Raw genomic sequence first — 21,132 nt, 5'->3', positions numbered from 1 at the left:
TGACTCCCCGACTCGTCCTCCATCCGCAAGAGGCCACTCTGCTTCTCAACCCTTCAAATCAAAGACATCTGCAGGGAAACGTGATGTTACTTTTAAAGGTTCCATGCTTCCGCTATGCTTTAAAGCTTTTAATTGTCCAAGCAAATTTCCCACGGCACAGGCCTATCACACCTTTCTATTTTCCAGTGAGGGTCCTGCCTCAGGCAGATGAAGGAAAAATGCCAAGAGCCACCCAATGACTCAAGGGCCAAGCCTGCACTTTTAGCCTTGAGCAAGGCCCCTTGGCTCTCTACCTAAATGTGTTCAGAGCCACCACAATCTTGGTCCCTGACTAAGCCCTCCTTCCCTGACTAAATCCTCCTTTCCCCTTCTCCCACTCCCTTCTGCGTCGTCCCGACTTGCTCCGTTTATTCATGCCCCCTCCCAGCCCCACAGCACTTATGAACATGTCCTTAATTTATTCATATTAATGTCTATTACACTCTAGATTGTAAGCTCGGGGTGGGGAGTGAATGTGTCTGTTTACTGTTCTACTGTACTCTCCCAGGCCCTTAGTACAGTCCTCTGCACACAGTAAGCACTCAATAAATAGGATTGACTGAATGGACCTGATTTGACTCATGGTGTTGGAAAGGAAAGGTAGTATTTGGCTGGAAGGGGAGCTGGGAGGTGCTGGGAGGGGAGCATTCATTCATTCATTCATTCAATTATACTTATTGAGTGCTTACTGTGTGCAGAGCACTGTACTAAGCGCTTGCAAAAGTACAACAATAAACAGTGACATCGCCTGCTCACAATGAACTCACAGTCTAGCATACATACAAGTACATACTTCCACTGTAACAGCCACCCAAGAGCAGCGTGGCCTAAAGGATAGAGCCCGGGCCTGGAAGTCAGAAGGACCTGGGTTCTAATCCTGGTTCTGCCCCTTGTCTGCTGTGTGACCTTGGGCAAGTCATTTCACTTCTCTGGGCCTCAATTCTTTCATCTGTAAAATGAAGGTTAAGAATGTGAACCCCACGGGGTACAGGGATTGTGTCCAATCTGATTATCTTGTACCTACCCCACTGCTTAGAACAGTGCCTGGCACACAGTAAGCACTTAATAGATGCCACATTTAAAAAAGAGAAAAAAACAGAGCAGCAACTCTAGTGGATACAACATGGGCCTGGGAGGCAGGTCATGAATTTTAATCCAGGCTCTGCCACTTGTCTGCTGTGTAACCTTGGGCAAGCCACTTCACTCCTCCATGCCTCAGTTACCTCATCTGTCAGATGCGGATTGAGACCTTGAGCCCCATTTGGGACGTGGACTGTCTCCAACCAGATTTGCTTGTATCCACCCCAGTGTTTAGTACAGTGGCCGGCACATAGTAAGCGCTTCACAAATGCCCCAATTATTATTATTATTTACCGCAGGGAGGACGGGAGATTTTCCACTGAGTCACGGCTGACCACAGCTCCAACCATTGGCTCCCCTGGGGACATGCCTCTGCTTCAATCATGCAGGAGAAGGAGCAGATAAAGGATGAAAATTGCAGGTGTTGCCTCCAGCCTTACCAGTGGAGCCCAAGGAGAGGCAGGGTTGAGGCTCAGGCTTTGGTTCTGCATGGCCTAATGGATAGAGCCCGGGCCTGGGAGTCAGAGGGATTTCATAATAACAGTAATAATTGTTATATTTGTTAAGCACTTATTTTGTGTCAGGTACCGTTCTAAGCGCTGGGGTGAATACAAGCAATTCGGGTTGGACACAGTCCCTATCCTACATGGGGCTCACAGTCTCAATCCCCATTTGACAGATGAGTTAATTGAGGAATAAAGAAATGAAATAATTTACCCAGGGTCACATCAGAGACAAGTCGGGGAGCTGGGATTAGAACTCATGACCTTCTGACTCACAGGCCCGGGCTATAGGCACTGGGTTCCGATCCCAGCTCTGTTATGTGTCTGTTGGGCAAGTCACTTCACTTCTCTGGATTTCAGTGACTTCATCTGGAAAATGGGGACAAAGATTGGGAGTCCATGTGGAAGAGGGACTGTGTCCAACCCAACTGCCTTCTATCCACCCCAGTGCTTAGAACAGTGCCTGGCACATAGTAAGCACTTAACAAATGTCACAGTCATTATTATTATTACTCATATTTATTAAATGCTTACTGTGTACTTAGAACAGTGCCTGGCACATTAGCGCATAACCAGTACCACAATTATTATTATCATTACTCTATCAATCATATTTATTAAGCACTTACTGTGTGGAGAACACTTTATTGAGTGCTTGGGAGACTACAAAAGAACTGATTTGATAGACATGCTCCTTCCCCATGATGAGCTTACAGTCTAGAGGACGCTAGCCATTGGTTATCAGCTCAACAGACTGTGAGTGTTTAGAGAGTCAGAGGACCTGGGTTCTAGTCCCAGCCGTGCCACTTGTCTGCTGTGTGATCTTGGAGCAAGTCACTTCACCTCTCTGTGCCTCGATTACCTCATCTGTAAAATGAGGATGAAGACCTTGACATCTCTATGGGACAGGGACTGTGTCCGACCCGATTATCTTGTTCCTACCCCAGTGCTTAGTAAAGTGCCCGGCATATAGTTAGTGCTTAACAAATGCCATTTTAAAGGAAGAGAGCAGGGATCATGTCAACCAACTCAATTCTCTTGTCCTCTTCCAAGGGCTTAAAACAGCATTCTGCACACAGTAAGGACCCAATAAATACCACCGATTATTTGATTGAGTCTACCAGCCCCAATCATAGCAGCTGCCGTGGCGATAAGGGGTTTTATCCTTTTCTGCTGCTGCAAGTGATCCACTTATAAATGAATAAGTAAAAGTTTCACGAAAGCTCGTGTAACTGGCATTTCTGTTATTCTCCCAATTCAAGAGCCAACTTGGCCTAAAAGAAGAAATCTACAGTGAACATTCATTTATTCATTCAGTCAGATTTACTGAGCCCTTACTGTGTGTAAGCACTGTACTAAGCTCTTGGGAGAGTACAGTACCATAAACAGACACATTCCCTGCCCACACTAAGCTCCCACTCCTCAGTCCCTGACTTGAATTAACCAGAACATCTCCTTTTCTCTGAGCTGTGAATTCTCTAGCTGCTAAGTACTGATTTGGACAACCGGACTATCTAGTTGAAAGTGTTCCAAATAAGATCCTAGATTAAGAAATAAGAGCATTCCAATCTCAGATTCAATGACTTCCTTAAAATGAGCAATCAGTCGTATTTTTTTTAATTTACCTGTTTATTTTTACGGTATTTATTAAATGCTGTGTGCCAGGCACTGTACTACGTGCTGGGGTAGATACAAGCTAATCAGTTGGACACAGTCCATGTCCCACATGGGGCTCACAGTCTTAATCTCCATTTTATAGATCAGGTGACTAAGGCACAGAGCCGTTAAGTGACCTGCCCGAGGTTGCACAGCAGACGAGTGGTGGAAACGGAATTAGAACCCAGGTCCTCTGAGTCCAAGGACTGTGCTCTAACCACTAGACCACACAACTTCCCTATCTACTTAGTACTTTCTCTGTGCTTACCACTGCATTGAGCATCTGAGAGAGAACAATAAAGTTAGAAGAATAACTCCAACAACCACATTTACTGAAACTCAAGTGGTTACATTTTCAGGAATAATAGCAATAGAAAGCTTATCCTCCCATAATTATAGTTACAAAAGAGCCACATAATCATTGTGGCAGTGTAGTAACATCACTGGGGTAACCGTCAATGCGGTCTTCTTTATAAACCATAATTACTAGGGTATGATTTATCATTTCAAACTATGTTTCAATGATAGCTGATGGACAAAATTATCCTCCAAGTGGGGGGTTCTTTTCTAATGAGAATAATAATAATAATAATAATAATACTAGCCTTTATCAAATGCTTATTGTGTGTCAAGCAGTGTTCTAAGCGCTGGGGTAGATACTAGACAATAAGGTCAGATCCTGCTCCTCATGGGGATCACGGCCCAAGTACTTATCCTTAAATTTTTAAGAACTGAGTTTGAAAAAATGGGGTGATAATAAACTACTAAAAGCTCATCAACCCAGCAGTGGATCAGCTGAAATCCTTGCCTTCAAAATAAAATGGACTGTTATTTGTTACTTTAATTCCACCCCCAAAATAAAATGGATTCTGATTTGTTACTTTAATTCCACCCTCACATCCCACTCCTCAGCTTTAAAGCTCTCGTAAAATCTCCTCCAGCAATATTTCCCCAATTAATTCCCAACACTCCACGTTGTATCATCTGGTTGTATCAACCCAACAGTCATCGCTGGAACTTTTGCACTTCTCTCCAACCTCCACAAATAAATCAGGAGACCTGGGTTCTAATTCTGGCCTTGCCATTTGCCGCTCTAGACCTTGGGCAAAACGCTTCTCTGTGCATCAGTTTTCTTATCCATATACACATGTTCTTCTTCCCCGTTAGATTGTGGAACAGGGACTGTGACCTGATGGCACTGGATCTCTCCCAATGGTTGGCACTGAGCAAATGTTTAACCCGTACAACCCTCATTCATTCATTCATTCCATCATATTTATTGAGTGCTTACTGTGTGCAAAGCACTGTACCAAGCACTTGGGAGAGGACAATATAACAACAGACAGTCATATACCTGCCCATAAAGAGCTCACAGTTTAGAGGAAGTGCTCCCCTTCATTTTTATTACTACTACTATTTAATCGCCAATTTCAATGAACAATTGAAGGCATTTTGCCAGAACACTGGATAATAGTGTCCCTACCTGGAAAATACATCTATGAATTCAAAGTTGCCTGCTATTTTAGCACCCAGGTTCTTCAATAAGAATTTAGCTGCACGTAAAATGGCACCCTTTGCTGGCTCACATACATTGAAGAATGTGTGTTTAAGTAATTTTGGAAACACTTCCCACGTCTCCTTCGCAAATATAATCTTATCTGCCTTTCAAATGTGTTAGTGTTAAAATGTTCTTAGGGAAAATAATTTCACCTTTACAACCCCACTACCAAATATTCTTTGTCCACAGCACATGCTTTCTCTGCCCATTTTCAATAGAATTAGGGAGTTAGGGAATGACATCCTCACAACACGCATCTAATCTAGATGAAGGACGATGCAACGTTGAAAGAAAAGTCCACTTTCGCGCATCCAGCGTTAATCCAGACATATAGACTCTAACCCAACTTGTCCTTAATGTCGGTTTATCAAAAAAGCAACCCCTGCATTTTAGAAGAACTCGGTACAGTTTCTTGTCTTTATGTCAAAGTTAATTTCATCCCTGCCGAACCCAAGACCAAGTTCGGTTACATGCAAGCCATGTTACTGGATACTCCTTTCCAAATGCTTAAGATACGTTTGAGTTGAAATAATGTGGGTGTTGAATCAGAAAATGTTTAAAAAAAAGAACACAAACATCTGGAAAAAAACAACGGAATGGAAATCAAAATACACACTTCTAAAGCTTCAACTTCAAAATCAAGTTTCAAGTTTCCCCCATAAATTGAAGCTTGAGACCCCTAGAAGTAGAACCAAGTTGGTTAAATTTCCAGGAGTTTTCAATCTGACCCACTGAAATGGATTTTATTATAATTCCTTCTTCAGTCTCCTCTGCCCCACCCCCGCCTCATCACTCAAGTTACTGGACTTCTGCAAAATAAGAAAAGCAAAAGCTTCTCATTTGTTGTCTCCCAAAAATTCTGGCTATCACACTAACCACCATCACTTTCCTGAGACCCAACTTCTCGATGGAGAGGAAAGCGTCTGACCTCAAAAAATGATCCTCGTTATCAAAGTAATGGAAATGCCCATTTCTAATGAATGGTACCGAACACATTCACCAAAAAAAGGGAAACAGCAGCCTGTAGTGGCAGCTGGGATTTGTTAAAAGCTTTCTATTGACAAAAAGTAACTTTAAACTCCAGTTATTTGGGTCTGTTTCTTCATCTCCTCCTTACCGTTGCTCTTTCTTTAAATACCATTAACTTCCAATTTTCAAGCATTTTTCCTCTGTCACTAATTTCCTTTCTCTTAAGAAAAAGTCCCTTGTAACAAGACACTAAAGCATCTCGGTCTTATTGTTGTTCCTTAATCTTAACTGCCTTTAAAGTCACCAACCTCCCTCCCTTCCATGGTATCTGGATCTATAATTCTCCAGGAAACTATGGAGGATTTCACCTTGGACCCTTGGGCAGGGAGGTGATTTTTCAGAAAAAAAAGTTAATCGGTGACATATTTTTGATAACTAATCATAGCATATTTTTGTAATTGCCATTATGTAATTATGGGAGACTTTGATTCTTCTTTAATAATAATAATAATAGTGGTATTTGTTAAGCGCTTATTAGTGCCGAGCACTGTTGTAAGCTCTGGGGTAGAGACAAGGTCATCAGGTTGTCCCATGTGGGGCTCATAATCTTAATCATTTTACAGATGAGGTAACTGAGGGACAGAGAAGTGAAATGACTGGCCCAAAGTCCCATAGCTGATAAGTGGTGGAGCCAGGATTAGAATCCACAACCCGACTCCCAAGCACATGCCCTTGCAACTAAACCACTCCGATTCTCACAGTTTCTCACGCTCACACTTTAACCAAAGTGGCAGAATTCTTTAGATCAATCAATCAATTAATGGTATTTATTGAACGCTTACTATGAGTAGAGCACTGTACTAAGCGCTTGGATGACTAAAGGGGTTTAGAAATGAGTGGTATGGTGGCATCAGTGAGACCAAATGCTTTTTATGGTTTCGTTTTAATGATGAGATGGAAAGAAGAGTTGAATGGCACTCAGTGTAGAAACCGAGCTAGAGGAAAAAGCGACAGAGAGATCATTCAATCAGTGAAATTTATTAAATGCTTACTATGTGCAGAGCACTATACGTGCTTGGAAGAGTACAATACAAAAAGACTTAGTAGACGTGTTTCCTTCCCACAGTAAGCTTGCAGTCTAGAGTGGGAGAGATGAGATGAGATAGAATTTTGATCATCTATCGCATCAAAAACCTCAGTTTCTTTGCTAAATGGAAGTTGATGCATTAGGCTGGGTCAATTTTCACAGTTCAAACATACTTTTATAGAAATATCCACTTTATCATTTTCTTATCAATTTTCTAGGAGGAGCCCCAACATCCTTTTGTTTTCCTAATTTTCCCCCTCCTTGGTTTCAGTTTCTATAAATATTTTCAAAACCCCACCATTGGCAGGTCAGGCACAGGACTGAGTTCCTTCCCCTGGAAAACTGAGAATCACAAATGTTAAATGCCTAATTTGAACCGGCAGAAGGTCTGGCTACCAGCATTCAACGGAGGTCTGTGAACCAGTCCCATCTTTGCATGTAGATATTGAAGGAAACGGCAAAAATATTGCTTTTCCATTTGATGAATAACATGTGACACAACCTCTAGCCTCACCAGAAAACTGAGAAAACAAGCTATCTCTGTGTGAGAGAGTGTGTTTGTGTGTGTGTGTGTGTATGTGTGTGTTGTGTGTGTGTATAGATGGAGACAAAGCATTATCTCTCTAAACTGTAAGCTTTTTTGGGCAGGGAACATGTCTACCAACTCTACTGGACTGTACTCTCCCAAGAGCTTAGTACGGTGCTCTGCACACAGTATGCGCTCAATAAATATCATTGATGATCTCCTAGTCATAATGAGCATTTATTTGTGAAGCACTACGTGCCAGGCACCGTACTAAGCACTTGGTTGGATACAAGCAAATCAGGTAGGACATAGTCCCCGTCCCACATACGGCTCGCAGTCTCAATCCCCTTTTTACAGATGAGGTAATCGAAGCCTGGAGAAATGAAGTGACTTGCCCAAGGTCACACAGCAGACAAGTGGAAGAGCCGTTATTAGATCCCGGGACCTTCTGACTTCCAGGCCCGTTCTGTATCCACTACGCCATGCTGCTTCTCTACCTGGGTAATCATCTCTGAGCTCTCTGAGAGACTCCAAGAGAGAACGGATGCTGACTGGCTGTGAGAGGACTGATACTTCACTATAATCAATCAATCCGTGTTATTTACGGAGGGCTTACGCTGTGCTAAAGCACTTGGGAAAGTACAATACAACAGAATTAGTAGATGCATTCCCTGTCCATAATAAGTTTACAGTCTATAATCCCTTCCCAACTCCAGAGTTCATCTCCAAGAGGAGTTTAAGAGAAATGTGTGGCTACACAACAAAATAACCCCAAGGCCAGTCACCACCCACTCTGGTAGAACACTCACCCATATAAGTATCCATATTATCCGACTCAAGCACAATCCACAGGGAAAACACTAAGACCTATTTCAAGCTTATAAGCGACGCTTATACTCACCTGCAAGACCAGTTATTTTTTTCTTTTAAAATCACATGAATCCCTAGAGGATTTGCAGTAAGCCACCTGAACAAATCAACATTCAGTTCCCTGAACCAAGATGCTGGTCCCTTTTTAACTGTGGTTCTCGTGGATTACAAGGGGTCTGATTCCTTAGTTTAGCCTACTGGAAGAAGGAATACTAACCCTACCTCATAGTGGGGGAGAGAAACTTGGATTATTAATCCACTGTGAGGTAAAGATTGTAAGGCACGTAAAAAATCCAAGAAGTAATAACCAATGCTGAAATCAACTCTTTTGTGCAGAAGCCAGTTTATTGTGAACTGCAAATCTATTCCTGTGGAAAATGTCACATGTCTTTTGTATGACCTTGGACAACTTCTCTGGGCCTCAGTTTCCTCACCTGCAAAATGGGGATTAAGAGTTTGTGCCCCTATGGGACAGTGACTGTGTCCAACTTGAATGACTTGTATCTACCCCAGTGGTTAGAACAGTGCTTGCCACATAGTAAGCGCTTAACAAGTACCATAATTATAATTATTATTAAGTTAGTCACTCTTTTCTGCTGGCCACACTTTTCCCCCAAGAACTTCACTGAATGTAATTCTTCACTTCTCATGGTTGTCTAACCTTCCTGGAAAAAGCTAATCCAAACCAAGAAGGAACATATCCTTACCAAAAAATACACTCTTGCCTTTTATTTTCTCTTCAAAGACTAAAATTTTGTATTCTAAAACCAGAAATTTAGCTGGATTTTTATATTTCTTAATTCCCAATGCAGTCTTCTCCCTTTTCATAGCCAATACGTCTAAATTAAATAGGCTTAGATGGGCACTTAAAACCCTTTGCCTCATTTATGAACCTCACCCACAGTGAAGACTAGAAAAGCCTCAAAGCGTGGCAAACCCTTGGGATTCAGGAAATACTCATAGAAAAATTACTCCATAGAATTGTCTTTTATTTTACTTCAGTATGGTAAATTGTGCTCTACCAGTTAAACTTGGAAAAAGTCACCCATCTTGCAACACTTTCACGACTAACTCTGAAATATCTCTAATCACCTGTCAACAATATTCTTTATTTTTAAAGTCCTTGTTAGCACAGGCACAACACAGATATGTCTTATTTGTTCTATCTACTTTTACCGTCGATATAGGGCTATCTTGGGTATTCTCATTAGAGTTCCACTCTTTGAGAAAAGGTGCAGAACGCTTTTGAAATATTTAACAAGATCAACGTAGACTATTTTATACTTGTTACTTGGAAAGGAATCTCATCTTTAAAATGGGACTTGGATGCTTCAAATGGAAGGAATAACTGCAGTGGCATTCCAATAGCAGTCCGGTCAATGAAAAGCAGCATTAAGGCAAAGATCAAACCAGGTATTCTTGAGGAGAGGAGGGGAGAAGAGAATGATTAATTAAAAAAGAGAAAGGTATACAAAGAAGAAAAAGTCAAGCTAGAAAAAGGAAGGTCAAGTAGAGAAAGCGGGAAAAGTGAGACGAGGGAAAGGAAAAATGAGATACTGACCTTAAAATACAACTTTTCCTTGAGAAGGAGTTGGTGGGGTGGGAAGAAGAGGGAAGGGAAAGAGAAAGGAAATCAGGAAGGGAAAAGGGAGAGAGAAGGGAAGAGAGGGAGGGAAGGAGAGAAAGAGAGAAAGGGTAAGGAGAGAAAAAGAAGCACATGAGAGGGTGGAGAGCTAATACACAGAAACTTGTGTGAGTGAGTGTGGGAAGTTTAGGGGGAAAAGGAAATAAGGAGGTGATGAGAGTCTCATTAACTTCAATTATCAATTCAGTGAATTTTTAGTTTCAAAAGAACCAAACATCTGTATGGCCAAAGGATCAAGGTTAGTATACAAGTATGTAACTTTAACACCAGCATCCACAAAGTCACCACCAGAAAAAAAAAAGTCTAGCTGAAAAATTTTTATCTTGGCATTTACTCACCAGACAAATGAAAATCATAAACAGGAGCTAACCAACTAGTTAAATGAAGTTTCTACAAAGAAGTTTACAAAGGCTGAGACTTTTGTGAAGCTTGCAAAAATGGCCATTTAATTTTTTAAGACTTATTTGGATACCTTCCATATGAATTTTATAACCATTTATAATCACCTTCCAAAGTCTCCTAACACCCTTTTAACCTAGTTACTCAATAATTGAACAAGTTATCTCATTGTTACCCAGTCCCTAAGGAAGAAAAAAGGCTCTTTTTATGTTGATAAGAGATACACAAGGAGTCATTCCCAGAACACAAAAGGGTCTCCAAGGAAAAAGGTAGGAAATGTGATAACCAATCTGCCCTTAACCCTTTCAGAGATCCATTAAACCAGTAGGAAACACAAGAGAGATGAATTTAAACAACAAGCAGGCAGGAGATCCACTTCAAAAATAACCTCAAGACTCTTTCATGATATGAAAGGTGAAAACTGGAATTGATGACTTACCCATTTCCTGGGCCGGCCTCTTGGTCGTTTTTCTCCAGTGGCTTCCGCTTTCTGAAAAGCAGAGGGAGGACATTGTTTGGTTACATGGGTCAGTGATTTTCATAACAAAAAATGGTGTTGGGTTGGGTGTCTCCTGGGTTTGAGTTTAACTGTGATATATAGTAGGTGGAAAGCAGAGTGGCTTAGTGGATAGAGCACAGGCCTAGGAGTCAGAGGGACCTGGGTTCTAATCTCAGCTCTACCATTTGTCTGTAGGTGATCTTGGGCAAGTCACTTCACTACTCTGGCCTCAGTCACCTCATCTAGAAAATGGGGATTAAGAGTGTGAGCTCCATATGGGACAGGGACTGTGTCCAACCTGATTAACTCGTATCTTCAACAGTGCTTGGCACATAGGAAGCACTTAACAAGTACCACAATTATTAATTATTATTAAAACTCCTTAATGCTATTTTAGATGCCAAAATTGGAGAGCTCTGAAAGGATACTGTGGCTCTTTAAACAAACTCTTCTACTACTTACCTTTTCCTAGGTGATCTCACTCTCCTATCAAATGTATTTCAATTGATCAATCGTATTTATTGAGTGCTTACTGTGTGTAAAGCACTGCACCAAGTGCTTGGGAGAGTTCAAAATTAAGTTCGTTGTGGGTAGGAAATGTGCCTGTTTACTGTTGTATTGTACTCTCCCAAGAGCTTAGTTCATTGCTCTGCACACGGTCAGCGCTGGCTCGGTGGAAAGAGCACGGGCTTTGGAGTCAGGGCTCATGAGTTCGAATCCCAGCTCTGCCACTTGTCGGCTGTGTGACTGTGGGCAAGTCACTTCACTTCTCTGCGCCTCAGTTCCCTCATCTGTAAAATGGGGATTAAGACTGTGAGCCCCATGTGGGACAACCTGATTCAACTATATCTACCCCAGCGCTTAGAACAGTGCTCGGCACATAGTAAGCGCTTAACAAATACCAACATTATTATTACTATTATTAAATAAGATTGAATGAATAAATGAATGAATGAATGAACAGAGTTGACAGACACATTCCCTGCCTATAAGGAGCTCCTATCATGACATTTTAATATTTGTACACTATCTGGTGGGTATATTTTACTTTTCCTCATTATCGGAGGAATGGTATTTTCCTCATGTTTCTATAGAAAAAATAATTGCCAGAATTAGAGATTGGGAAGGAATAATTTCTAGTACTATCACCTACTATTTCACATTTGCTGTTGAAGTGGGTAGTTCAAATTTAATAATAATAATAATAATAATAATAATGGTATTTGTTAAGCGCTTAATATGTGCCAAGCATTGTTCTAAGCACTGGGGTAGATAAAAGGTAATCAGGTTGTCCCATATGGGGTTCACAGTCGTAATCCCCATTTTACAGATGAGGTAACTGAGCCACAGAGAAGTTAAGCGGCTTACCCAAGGTCACCCAGTAGACAAGTGGCGGAGCCAGAATTAGAACCCACGTCCTCTGACTCCCAAACCTGTGTTCTTTCCATTGAGCCACGCTGCTTCTCCACCTTTCTTCCTCAGGAAAGAAGTCTGATTTGCTTTCTTTTTCATTCATTCAATTGAATTTATTAAACACTTGCCATTTGCAGAGCACTAAACTAAGCACTTGGGAAAGTACAGTACAACAGTAAAGAGGGACAATCTTTGCCCAGGACAGACTCAGAAGTATTAAAATCCCTCTTGAGGGATACAATAAAATACCTGAGAATGGCTGGAAACCCAGCAAGAAGATGGAAAAAAAAAGGGGAGAGCTAGCCAGCCACTTTTCTGGCTGGAGAAATGTAAATAGGTGGAATCTCCCAAAGATCTGAGAGCCCATTTTATTTAGCATTTTCATTAATGTTATATAAAAATAGGAATGCAGGCAGTGAAATCTTCAAGTCTGCAGAAGGCGCTAAACTCTTCCAGGTGTCAAAATTCTATGCAGTTAGGGATTAAACTGCAGGAAGATTTCAATTGTACATTCTTAAGCGCTTAGTACAGTGCTCTGCACACAGTAAGCACTCAATAAATATGACTGAATGAATGAATGCCTGAATGAGAGGGTAAAGAAGTGTAAGTAGGTTTTCCATGTGAGCAGATGCCAAATAGCAAAAGTAAAAAAAAATCAAATTACAACTCCAGAATCTCTCCTTTTAATATTATACTGCACATACACAGTGCACCCCCTTCACATTAATGTCTATCTCCCGCTCTAGACTTTAAGTGTCTTGTTGAAGGTGGTATTGTTGAGCACTGTACTAAGCACTTGGAAGAGTACAATCCAATAGAGTTAGACTGTAAGCTCCTTGTTGGCTGGGAATGAGTCCATCAATTCTTGTTACATAGCAGTCAAGTGACAGTTACCTCATCCGTAAAATGGGGGTGAAGACTGTGAGCCCCAAGCTGAACATGAACTATGTCCAACCTGATTAGCTTGCATAATAATATAATAATTGTAATATTTCTTAAGTGCTTACTATGTGCCAAGCACTGTACTAAACGCTGGGATGGATACAAGCAAATTGTGTTGGACACAGTCCCTTTCCTACCTGGGGCTCAGAGCCTCCAACCCCATTTGACAGATGAGGTGCCTGAGGCACAGAGACGTGAAGTGAGTTGGCCAAGGTCACACAGCAGACATGGAGCAGAGCTGGAATTAGAACCCATGGCCTTCTGAATCCCAGGCCCTTGCTCTATCCACTATGCCATGCTGCCCCAGTGCTTAGAACAGTGCCTGGTTCCGAGTAAGCGTTAACAAATACCATAGAAAATGATGCCAAGCATTATGAAGTGCAGATGAAAGCATTTTATGCACAGCACCCACTTATGCCACAGCCCAGTGGACAGCCTTTGTAGCTGATACAGTCTTCACTTCCTGCTGTTTTTCAGAATTCTTGCTGGTCCTGTCTACCCCATAAAAGTGACTTAGGGCAATCGGTTGGCTTTGAGCAGAGTCAAAAACAGCAAACAGCAAGCAAACAACCGAAGAGCCGAAGCAGTTAAATTAGATGTCTGCAGTGTCTGAACTCAGATAAGCATCAGATGGAACACAAAGCTTTTAGTGAGGATAATTTTACATCGGTACATATGCCAACATAAAGGTATAATGTTAAATTCTTAGCTATATTATGTGTACATACGTACTCTGCTATTGTGCAGGGAAATAGCTCCTGCTAAGTATGCTTATTTTAAAATCATTTTAAACCATATTATTTTGCCATGTTTTGGGCCACTTTTTTTTTAGGGTATTGGCTAAGCGCTTACTCTGTGCCAGGCACTGTAGTAAGCGCTGGGGGGAACATAAGCCAATCAGGATGGACACAGTCCATGTCCCAAATGGGGCTCACAGTCTTAATCCCCATTTTACAGTGGAGGTAACTGAGGAGGTAAGTGAGTTGCTCAAGGTCACACAGCAGGCAAGTGACAGAGCAGAGAATAAAATCCAGGTTCTTCTGACTCCCGGGCCAAGCTCTATCCACTAGGTCATGCTGCTTCTGTTTAATGCATTAATACCTTCTACGTTATATTCTAAGGGAAATAATACTAAATTTAGTGTTCTTCCACATACCATTCTATTTTCATGGAACCAATTAAGAACACTAGCTTGGGAACTCAATGGAAGACTCTGAGTTAGCTCTCTGTCTTCAATCAACCAATCAATCAATGATATTAATTGAACTCTTACCATGCACAGAACACTGTGCCAAGCACTTGGGAGATTACAATAGAGTTCATAGACACAATCCCTGTCGACAAAGAGATTACGACCTAGGAGAATACTAAGGAAAGAGATCTTGAATCGCTTGTGTGTTTCTTTAGGAGTAGAGACAAAATAAAACAAAACAAACTGCCCTGTTTCTTGTGCACCTGGAATGTGCATGCAGGTCTGATTGCATCTTAGAAAAGACAGGGTGCTGGAGAAGGAATTGAGATGAGCTACTAAAATCCTCTGCACACAGTAAGCGCTCAATAAATACAACTGATTGACTAAAATGGTCAGGCAAGGAGAAGAAGGGTAGATGGAGATAATAAGAACTCTTTGGACAACTGAAATGAAGGATGGTGGAATAACAGGTGATGTGACAAGTCTAGAAAATCATGAAGACCACATGCAAAGCAACAAGGACTTTTTATTCGGTAAATCCTACAACACCGTGATGAGGTAGGGTATCTGTAGAAAGTGGTAGATTCATGACAAACAATAGGATACACTTCTTTACATGGTGGGTGGTGAGCATATGGAATTTGTTATGGCAGGAAGTTGCGGAAGCATAAAATATCAATAGGTTCAAGACGGGTTTGGATAAATTCATGGATCATGGGTTCTACTGGGTTATGACAGGGAAAATTTAGGAATGTTGGAGGGAACCCTTAGAAGTCTCAAGAAGTGTTTAGAGAGATCGATGGACAATAGGTTCAAGGTGAGTTATTGGGGGGGAACGTTAAAGACGTTTGATGGTAAATCCCTAACCACGAGGATGAAGTAAGGAAAAGCATCGTCATACCGTTCCTCCCAGAGTCCTTGCTCCTTCTGACAGAAACCCAAGACTGGATTGAACAATCCTTTAATCTGACTGAGTGTAGCACTAGAAACACTCATATACATTCATTCGATCGTATTTATTGAGAATTTATTTGTGCAGAGCACTGTACTAAGCACTTGGGAGAATACAATACAACAATAAACAGACACATTCCCTGCCCACAGAGAGCTTACAATAGTACCAGTAATACTATATTTTCTACAGTGCTGTGTCCAGCCCAATTCTCAGTGTCTTCAGGAAATGTGTTTCACTGCTTCCTGTCCCAGACTACAGGAAAGATTTTCCAGGGTTAAGTTCAATCATCCTTAACTAAGATTATGCTTTTCTTCCTATGCTTCCTCTCAGCCTCTCCTCTTCCTTTCCCTTACTCCTGCTCTCTTCCTTCATCCCTTTCCCCGTTTCTCTCTCCCAGTTATCTATATATTCATAACAAAAGCAAACACACAATGCAAAGTGTTCTTCACCATGCCTTTACTCTGTATTAATGACAACGTGGCTTTTTGCTTTCCTTTATCCAGTCAGATGAGCTTAGGTTAACTGGGAACTAAAATGAGAAGCAGCATGGCCTCAAGGAAAAGACGGGCCTGGAGGTCAGAGGACCTGGGTTCTAATCTCAGCTCTGCCACTAGTCTGCTATGTGACCTTGGGCAAATCACTTCACTTCTCTGGGCCCCAGTTACCACGTCTGTAAAATGGGGGTTGAGACTGTTAGCCTTGTGTGGGATAGTACCTGTGTCCAACCTGATTATTTTGTATCTACCCAATGCTTAGTACAGTTCCTGGTACATAGTAGGTCCTTAACAGCTATTATAAAAAAAAAATTATCTAGCTCCACCATCTTCACTACAAAAGGAGGTTTCCCCCCAACCGCACAATGACAGCCCCTTAAAGTCACCAAAATAGTAATGAGTCCTTTCTGGAGTAAATATTTTAGATAGTTGAAAGTGATAGCATTCCTTTGACCACCTCAACTTCCCTTGATCCTCATTCATCCTTCAGCTTATTTTGGGAGCTGAAAACTCAGAAGAATGCAAGACAGAGCATTCTACTCTCAATAGCTTATAGAGTTACCTACACATATTCTCTAGAGGAGACTTTCACTCAGAACAGGGTGCCTGAAGGTGAGCCATTTGTTTCCAAGTTTACTTGGGATCTGACTGTTCTCCCAAATTGTTCTGGGGAGGTAGTCCACTTGGAAAATAACAGTTTTCCCAAATCATGCTTACGGAGACTTGCTGGATAATGAACATTTAGGATACATACCTGCTGGATAATGAACATTTAGGATGCATACCTGCTGGATTATAATCATTTCAAACCTTTATGGCAGTAATGTCTGACATTGCAGTCTTTAAACTGTAAGCTTGTTGTGTGCAGGGAACATATATGCTAACTCTGTTATCTCCCAAGCCCTCAGTACAGCCTCCTGCACATAATAAACATTCAAAGAATACCACTGATTCATTTTCAATTTGGGAAGTGATGATAATGTGCTTTTCAGAGGAAAAGCAATTCCAATGAAGCAACCCTTTCATTCATTCATTCAATAGTATTTATTGAGCACTTACTATGTGCAGAGCACTGTACTAAGCGCTTGGAATGAACAAGTCGGCAACAGATAGAGACAGTCCCTGCCGTTTGATGGGTTTACAGTCTAATCGGGGTTGACAGACAGACAAGAACGATGGCAATAAATAGAGTCGAGGGGAAGAACATCTCGTAAAAACAATGGCAACTAAATAGAATCAAGGCGATGTACAATTCATTAACAAAATAAATAGGGTAACGAAAATATATACAGTTGAGCGGACAAGTACAGTGCTGAGGGGATGGGAAGGGAGAGGGGGAGGAGCAGAGGGAAATGGAGGGAAAAGAGGGTTAAGCTGCGGAGAGGTGAAGGGGGGGTGGTAGAGGGAGAAGGGGAGCTCAGTCTGAGAAGGCCTCTTGGAAGAGGTGAGTTTTAAGTAGGGTTTTGAAGAGGGGAAGAGAATTACCCTGATATGCACAAAAATGACTAAAGGACAAAATATAATAATTATCACTCAAGATTGTTAAAAGAACAATCTAGCTCGTTAGTAGTTCCGACGAGTGCTAAGTATAAAATAAATCCCTCTCTGAGAACGCTTTTCAATAAAACACATTTTCTACTACAAGTTTTTGTTTTCTCTAAAATCGCATGACTTGGAAGTGCTAACAGAAGTTTGTAAAAATATAAGCCCCCCAAATAAGTATCTGCATTCATTTACAAGGCATCCACCTAAATCCAGGAGTCATAGCTAGTAACACTGGATTTATTACAACAACATTTTACAGGTATCCTGGAGGGTACCATTTTCTAAAAGGCAGGTAAAGGATAATAATAACAATTGTGGTATTTGTGAAGTGCCTATTATGTGTCAGGCGCTGTACTAAGTGCTGGGGTGGAAACAAGAAAATCGGGCTGGACACTTTCTCTGTTCCACATGGGGCTCAGTCTTAATCTCTGTTTTACAGATGAGGTTACTGAGGCCCAGAGAAATGAAGAGACTTGCCCAAGGCCACAGAGCAGACAAGTGGCAGAGCTGGGATTAAAACCCAGGTCTTTCTGACTTCCAGACCCGTGCTCTATCCACTAGGCCAGGCTGCTTCTCTAATTATTATTATTATCACTAATACTAGAGAATACACAATAATGTGTAATCTATAACTATAATACATATATAATGTGTAATATAAAGCATAATGATATATTATTATGAAATATTACAAACCAACCACACCTAGTGTCATTAAATGAAAGGGAAAATGTTCCTATTTCCGACCATCTGACCCCCTATTTCCCGAAAAGAAATGGGATTTGATTGCTCTTTCAGGGTATTGCCAGCATCGGTCTGCAAATGTTCACAAGTAATTACTTGTGCTCTTTCCTCCTAAGCCAGGTCTCTTTCTTCAAACCTTACTCTGCTTTCATTTTCCTGTCCACAGAGCCCAAAGAAAAGAAGTCTGGGTAATTATCCGATTAAGTCAATCAACGCAGGGAGTCAAATTGTACAATTTGAATTTTTTGGACGGATTGATGTGATTGTACCTGTTTGCATTGATGAAATTCACCCGATTTGCCAAGTATTTATTGCATTCTGCATTTGTGGAGCTGACTCTTTTTTTCCCCTTCTTTGAAATTAGTCTCATCCAAGACTCTTCACTGTCAGCTCTCACGTTCGGTCTACCGCCAGATTCCTCTGGTTCTTCCTGTGCAACAGCTCCTGGCTCAGCCTCTTCTTCTCCGTCCAAACTGCTCCTATCCCTGGTACAAACTCTGTTCTTGCCCCGACTGGACTAACACACTAGTCTCCTCTCTGCTTTAATAATAATAATAATTGTGATACTTGCTAAGCACCTACTACCTGCCAGGCACTGTACTAAGCGCTGGGGTGAACACAAGCAAATCAGGTTGGACAGTCTCTTTCCCATGTGGGGCTCACAGTCTCAATCCTCATTTTACAGATGAGGTAACTGAGGGCCAGAGAAGTGAAGCGACTTGCCTGAGGCCACACAGCAGACAAGGGGTGAAGCCAGGAATAGAACCCATGACCTTCTGACATCCAGGCCTAGGCTCATTCCACCATTCCATGCTGTTTCCCACCTCTCCCCACTCCACTGTCCACTACATACTGCTTTTCGGCTCACCTTCCGGAAATGGCTTTTGGTTCAGATCTCCCCTCTCCTCAAGTCCTCGCCTGGCTGTCTATATCACTCGCTCCATAAAACAAAAATTTCTCACAATTGACTTTGACACTTTCTGTCATCTGACTCCACCTTCCCTTGCTACTCCCTTCCCCTCTGGTTCCTCAACTGGAGAAGCAGCTTGGCTTAAAGAATAGAGCACAGGCCTGGGAATCAGAAGTACCTGGGTTCAAATCCAGACTTCACCACTTGTCAGCCAGGTAACCCTGAGCAAGTCACTTAACTTTTCTGTGCCTCAGTTACCTCATCTGTAAAATGAGGATGAAGATTGTGAGCCCAAAGTGGGACAGGGACTCTGTCCAACCTGATTTGCTTGTATCCACCCTAGTGCTTAGTAGAGTGCCTGGCACATAGTAAGCACTTAAATACTTAAATACCACAATTATTATTATTATTATTATGAATTTCCCAGCACAATGAGTTGCATCATCTCTATGTTCAACTCTAATCCTTAAGAACATACATATATACGTTCATTCAATTGTACTTATTAAGTGCTTACTGAGTGCAGAGCATTGTACTAAGCACTTGGAAAGTACAGTTAGGCAACAAATAGAGACAATCCCTACCCATCAGGCTCACAATCTAGAAGGAGGAGTATATATGTACTTTTCAGTACTTGTGTCTATGTGTATTCTCTAGTTGTAAATATTTTTACGTCTGTCACTTCCATTAGAGCGGGAAACGTGTCACATCTTTATTCTGTACCTCCCAAGCAATAAATGCTACTTCTACTACTATTAAATTCAGAACTAGATTTTTACGTTTCTAAGTTGGCAGGTGACACTCATAATAAAGTCTCCCTCTGGGTGACAGTGTGGCTGTTCATTGCCGTATTGTACTCTCCCAAACTCTCAGTGCACTGTTCTGCATACAGTAAGCGCTCAATAAATACGATTGACTGACTGACTGAAAAGCTGGATACCTTGACCATCCCATGTAAATTGTTATTGCTTTTTTAACTTTATGGGGATTGGGTAAAAAATTGTATGAAATAAAGTTGTACAACATGTAATATTTTATGTATTATGTGATTAATATTACATTATATATAATGATATAGTCTTAAATCATTCCACAAGAAGTTGTACACAGTAAGTGCTCAATAAATACGACTGAAAGAAGTTCCTAAAATATACAGCAAATTTTCCATTCTTGAAGGAAATCAGTAGAAGAGGATAAAAAAAGAAAACACAGCCCTCGAGACTGTAAACTCATTGTGGGAAGGGACTGTGTCTATTTATTGCTGTATTGTACTCTCCCAAGCTCTTAGCACAAAGCTCTGCACACAGTAAGAGCTCAATAAATACGATCAAATGAATGAATGAATGAAAACGGAATAGACTACTATGGTTCAAATGGCAAAATAGCATAGTGCTCTTCCATACATCTTGAACTTCTAAACATTTTTGGCCACTTTTTCAATTTATTTGATTTCTACCTTGTGATGAAAAAAAATGGTTTTCCTACAAGTTCTTGCTACCATTTTCTCATGACCAATCAGGAAGGCCTAGAAGGAAGGACAATAAAATAAAAAGTTGAAGATAAAACAGTGGAAAGCAAATACCAAGAACTTTCAAGTAGAACTGAAGACCAGGAGGACGCATGATTAGAAAGAACTTCATTAGAGCACAATGGGGACAATAAAAATCAAAAGTGAATTGTAAAGATAATGGCATAAGGGACTAGTCTTCACACCAATTTTTCTCTTTCACAAGATAAATCTTTCAAAATATATTGAAGAAGCTTCTTTCTAAAAGCACGTCTTATTTAGCCACATTCCCATATTTGAATAGTCTCTAATTTTGGAAAGAAGATATAGAAACCTTATCCCTTTTTCTTCAGTTTTATCTTCCCTTCTACAAGTATTAATCACACTCTTGACTCCTGAAAAGGTATTCTCCCAGGTCTGTGCCCTAAACATATAAATGAAAAAATAAAAATAATTCCCTAGATTGGAGGTTACGAGGGGGTTCTACTCCCCATTACCCACTGCAGTGCTCTCTGTGTAGTAAGTGCTCAATAAATACCATATAGGGGGTTGATTGTTTACATTTCAGAAGGCTTTTTATCAAAATCTTACTAATCTCA

The 21,132-nt window shown here is 41.0% G+C and overlaps 1 protein-coding gene across 2 annotated transcripts in view; it reads right to left on the bottom strand.

Annotated features, from left to right (window-relative positions):
- HMGA2 (high mobility group AT-hook 2) overlaps positions 1 to 21,132 on the bottom strand; it is a 146,847-nt gene that overhangs the window by 118,133 nt on the left and 7,582 nt on the right. For both annotated transcript variants that reach the window (XR_005660808.1, XM_029078540.2), the window contains exon 3: positions 10,772 to 10,822. Coding sequence is in view for 1 of the 2 variants with exons in the window: in XM_029078540.2 (XP_028934373.1) it covers positions 10,772 to 10,822 (51 nt within the window). In the remaining variant the exon portion in view is untranslated. The remainder of the gene's footprint in view (positions 1 to 10,771; positions 10,823 to 21,132) is intronic.

Source organism: Ornithorhynchus anatinus, chromosome 14 (genome assembly GCF_004115215.2).
Source record: "Ornithorhynchus anatinus isolate Pmale09 chromosome 14, mOrnAna1.pri.v4, whole genome shotgun sequence".
Taxonomy (NCBI): Eukaryota; Metazoa; Chordata; class Mammalia; order Monotremata; family Ornithorhynchidae; genus Ornithorhynchus; species Ornithorhynchus anatinus.
Note: the sequence above shows the minus strand (reverse complement) of the source record. Positions and strands in the feature narration are given on the sequence as shown.